This window comes from Gymnoscopelus braueri (assembly GCF_963280865.1).
Source record: "Gymnoscopelus braueri genome assembly, chromosome: 13".
NCBI lineage: Eukaryota > Metazoa > Chordata > Actinopteri > Myctophiformes > Myctophidae > Gymnoscopelus > Gymnoscopelus braueri.
The window spans coordinates 31,598,260-31,603,522 of record NC_137615.1 but is presented as its reverse complement, the minus strand read 5'-3'; the positions used below and the strand labels follow the sequence as shown (position 1 = coordinate 31,603,522).

At 39.2% G+C, this 5,263-nt stretch overlaps 1 protein-coding gene across 1 annotated transcript; it reads right to left on the bottom strand.

Moving 5' to 3' along the window:
* Positions 1 to 2,098: 2,098 nt before the first annotated feature.
* Positions 2,099 to 5,027, bottom strand: LOC308099509 (uncharacterized protein; the record flags this gene model as incomplete). Its single annotated transcript, XM_080448253.1, has 6 exons — positions 2,099 to 2,563; positions 2,914 to 2,970; positions 3,080 to 3,112; positions 3,337 to 3,433; positions 4,533 to 4,661; positions 4,947 to 5,027. The coding sequence occupies 6 exons, from the start codon at positions 5,025 to 5,027 to the stop codon at positions 2,529 to 2,531; spliced, it is 432 nt and encodes a 143-aa protein (XP_080304379.1). The 3' UTR covers positions 2,099 to 2,528.
* Positions 5,028 to 5,263: the final 236 nt, after the last annotated feature.

Sequence of the window (5,263 nt, the reverse complement as noted above, 5' to 3'; positions counted from 1 at the left end):
TCCATTTCTTGTCTTTTTCTTCCTTTTGTCTTCTACTTTGATACAACATGCTGTTTGTCTTGTACAATCCTTCAATGCTCCAGTGGCAGCTATAGATTCACGGCTCTGATTCCAGGTCAGCCTTGAGCAGGTGTTCCAGAATGCCCTTCCCATGTCCGCTTCACACTCCAGAATAGGATTGACAGTATTCTAGAATAACAGGCATTCCGTTGTGTTGAGCTACGAGTGAACTTTTGTAGAGTACTTGTGTACTGCTATGCTTCTTATCGTACCTATACTGCGCACAGCGAGCACCAGCTAACCAAGAGTAGTGCAATATTGACTATTGAATATGTAGCTCAGTTGTGCACCTGCTTTTGTATTCGCTTCCCCACTTATATTTCTTCCTTCAATAAATGCAAACAATGAAGCAAACCTGCTTCTTTTTGCTTGTTTGTGTGTTTGTTTACTCTAGCAACAGCAGGCGGCTCACATTAACTTATCAACAAGAGTCCATTGTGTGCAGGTATGCATCGTTTCTACACACATTTTGTATGAAGAAAAGGTCAAACGCATTACCAATGTCTTAAAAAAAGGTCATGTCCCTTCGCCTACATCAAATAGTCCTCCAGCCTGGCAGTGAATGGGCTCAATGGTCCCACCTTCTGAAAGAAGCTAACGTTGCAGCTCGGCCAGAAAGAAATCCTTTTGTGGTGATTTTAATGGGGTCCTGGTGGTCTAAATTAGAGGCATTTTTGCCACCTTGGATTCAGGCTCCTGTCACATCACGTCCTGTCCACGTACATTGTGTCAGCCAGGAAATCTATTCATAAAATAAAATCTGGGACAAAGCTAATGGGAACAGCAATTATTTATAGTCCTTCAGCTGAAGGTCTCACCCAGTGTGACTTTGAGTAATAATAATAATAATAAACTTTATTTGTATAGCACCTTTCATGACATGAAATGCAGCCCAAAGTGCTTTACAGAGCAATAATAAAGCACAAGTGCTTTACAGAAAAAGTACAAATAATTTAACAAAGCAAAAAAAGCAAAAGCATAAAACAACATTAAATGAGTGACACATGAGTGATTAGAATAAGTTTACCTTGATGGATGACCACAAGGAACCAATAGCAAATACTGCCCCCAACAGCTGTAAGACATTTTCAACAAGTGCTCAGAAAATAAATATGATGGACAAGGTCATCTGCAAGAATAGGTCAAAGGGGGTGATTGAAAAGGAGAAGAACTTGAGGAGAAAGTCAGGAGGAGGGAGACTTCACTTGTAGTTGATTCATAGTGGAAGTAATAGAGTGACCCGGTAACACACTACTGTTACTTTGTAACACTTGATGCATTTTCAATTCATATACACAGAAACACATACAGTATACACACCACCCACGGGGAACAGACAATGAGAATACATTCGGTGTGGCAACCGTAACTTAACCCGGACTAAAGAGATGTTTCAAAGACTCTGACCTCAAATGACATTTCTAGGGTGTTTTTTTCTCGATGTGAGCACTTTCACTTCTCACTCTTTTGCACTGAACGAATGAACACTTTTTTGATTGGCATTGCACTGATAATTATTATTAGTTTTATGACGAGATACAGTGAGACACTTATGAAGCACTGACTGTAATGGACATTTTATTAGTTTTTACCTCAGTTTACCGTTGCTCTGTATTGTTGATGCTTTTTCTTACTCTTTACCTGTAACTCTGTAACCTTAACTGCTGTGCCGCCTCTGGGCGACTGAATTTCCCCTCCCGGATAATAAAGGTATCTATCTATCTTGCAAATGTAGGGGAAAAGACACATTGAAAAGAGCACCAACACACATCTGACAGCAATTTGAACAAAATACGTTTTTTTTTAATTGAAGAAATTGCAACAACATTCCATGTTCTCACATTGAGGTGTTAATACAACACAGACAGACATTCCCAGCAGTGAAACAAGTTAAATTAGCAATGAATGATATGTGATATGATATGATATGATCTATTAGTAAACCACATCCTTAATGTTCTGAATATCATTTGATCATAAGTTAACCACATTTCTCACAGCCAAAAAGCAGGTTCCAGATTCATCGTTACACAAACTTGCCTTCAATACAAAATAAAGATACTCTTAGCAAATTTTATGGACCCAACTTGCTTTGGCATGAAACCAAAAAAACGTAGACAGCAAAACATAAGGCTTGAGAGAACATGGTGGAGTATAACTGTAAACTTTATCGACAACAAGGATTGTAGTTCCACAGCAATGGATGAGGCTATAATTTCAGTTACCGTAAGCATTTTTTACTACAGTATGATTTAAGTTCAAATTGCAATACGTTTTCCTATCATCTCCCACGATCAGTAAGGCATTATGTCGTTATCATGTCAGCACATGTGTATCTCTACATGAATACTGATTGTACAGTAGGATCACTGGGGCTAATGATTAGAGAGGAAATTACAGTTGAATTGGCGCGGTAGTCATGGTTGGTTGATTTAATCTCTCCTCTTTCATTTTAATCTCTCCTCTTTCTAATAGTACTCTGGTTTCCATTCCTCCTCTGAGTCTGAAAAAGTAAAGAGAAACAAAAATCCTTAGAATGGAGTGTTTTTTACAATGTTTTGCAGAATTTCCAGTTCAGCAGTCGGTTGAATTGATTCCTTTCTTTCTCTGTCTCATTCTGTCTCTCTGTCTCAATGTCTTGCTGTCATTCTCAGATATATACACAAACTAACACTAAAACATTAGATGAGACTCCCCTCTGTTCCTCCCCTGTCTCTCTCCCATGCAAACATTATAATACGTGGTGTTTAAGTGTGGCCTGTAAGTCAGTTATCCCCTTTTTCCAGGTAAAACAAGGGTTTAACAATTAACGTTTTGACAACAAAGACACAATTAGTTAATAGTTAACTCTACCTCTATCAGAGCTCCTTCTTCCCATCAGTCCAACAAACATCTCCCCTCCTTTATTTCCTAGTGAGAGAAAGAAATAAGAATGGCTGTGGACAAAATGCTCAAATCGCTAAAAAGTTCAAAGTGAGTATTCATATTTACCACTTGATTTAAAATGTGGACTACTTACTTTTCCTTCCCGATCTCACAGGCTGGGAGGCCCCTGAAAAAAACAAAAATAAAACTTGTTTAGATAGATTAGTACCTTAAAGACAGACGAAGACAATGTGTGTGTGTGTGTGTGTGTGTGTGTGTGTGTGTGTGTGTGTGTGTGTGTGTGAATATTGTAGTGCCATACATTTTTATAACCTCATGGAATACAGATGTGTGAATGCTGATGAATGATGTTTGCACACAATATAGTTGGTAACTAAACAATTGATGTACCTGTGCTACGTCCCATAAGACCATGGAACTGCTGTGCTTTGGACCGCTTGATGAAGTCTGCCAGCCTGATGCTAAGACCCCTCTCTGGTGGGTAGCCCTATGTATCAAAAATTCACTTTCTTTTTAATCTTGGATGAACCGCATTGCAATTAATAAAAAAGTAAAAAGGGATGCCAATTTCCCCAACTATATTAACCAGTCGTTAATAATATTTAGCCAAAGTAATACATAAATAATGAATTAATAAATAAAAGGTGTATGTTAAGGATATTGGAATCAAATGCTCAGGAATCTAACAAAAATAGTCAAAATATGCAATGATTAAAATAAACACTGAAATAAATAAATCTCATATAAACTGTTGACATACAAATGATCGAATGAAAGGTTATATTTAATTTAAAGCCAGGTGCAGCGTTTCTGTCGCTGTCTGCGGTGCTGAATGTGACTGCAGGATGGGTGCGCTGAGGAAATCGAGATTTAAGAGCGGTGAATAGGATTTTGTGATTCAACTTTGATACGGATGAATCTGATTGATACAGTATACTTTCTCAACGTTTGCTATCCAAGTTGTGCAATGTAATTTCACTTGGGAAAGTGGCAGTATAGGACAAACCGAAAATCTAGGTAAATGTCAGTAGCCTACAACAAAAAGTATGGGCTGTAAGATAATATCACCTTTTTTTAAATGATAAAGTAAGAACTTGCTTTCTCGGCAGAGACCCGGCTGATGAAACAACATAGGCAGCATTTAATGCGGAGCAGAACTCAGATTGAGATCCCATGTGGTTTCTGGCAGCAGTTATAACTGCATAATTGGTAGGATAGTGGATACTGCAGTAGTCCTCAAACTTTTTCAAGCCAAGGACCCCACATTGATGTAAAAATGTGAAATGTATTTGGCCGCGGACCCCCATCTGAAAATGTTGTGTGCCAGGGACCCCCAGAAGAGAAGATTTATGTAAAAAAAAAATCCAAACATTTTTGATATTTCTCAACAAAGAAAAATAGATGTACAATCTCGCAGTGACGCGTAGATCTGCTATTTTTCAATAGCCAACATATAAATGGATAAAATGGTTCAAATGATTGTGACGCTACATTAACTACTTATGCTGGAACCCACCCGCAAGGCCAAGGACCCCTGGGGGGGTCCCCGGACCCCACTTTGAGAACCAATTTTAAAGTGATCTCACCTGCCAGTTCTCAAGTGTCCAGATGTCTGCGTCCTCTTCGCCGGGGAGAGGAGACCCCAGTGCGCCGTAAAACACCAGGGCGAACAACGCCACAAGCAGCAGCACCACAAACTTCACCATCTCCATCTTCTACACCAAAAAAAGTGTTAATAAAGTGCCTGCAGTCAAAAAGGTCTCCAACCACTACGAATGAATGAAAACGCCGGCTTGCTCTATCGGACGCATGCAGATGTAATAGGCCAACCGTAACCTAGGCTACTTTCTGCGCTGGTTTCTGGGATCTCCTCGAGGTCCTGCTTCGGTGTTTGTTTTTGAGGTCGGGTTGCCCTTATATGCCTCGCCACGCTCCTCCCTACTTCTGCCAAAATATAATAAATGCCTACATGACGCAGACACGCCGGTGAGTAAACGTACCTCTGTGTCTAATGCCATCTGACCGTTTCCCAAACTGTGATGGATGGATGTGGAGATCATCATGTTCTCCAGGATGTTCATGTTGCTCACTCATGATTTTTTTTTCTTCAGACAAATCTTTATAATCATGACATGAAATACAACACAATACAAAACAGCCATACAACAAACACAAACAAATAAGTTATTAATACATCAATACAACAACATCAGAGCCAGGGGGATTTACTAACAGAAAATATTAAAGAGTGAACACAAATTTAAAGGACAGTTCTTGCAGCTTTCTTATTTTTTGAGTCATAAATTGCTCCAATGTA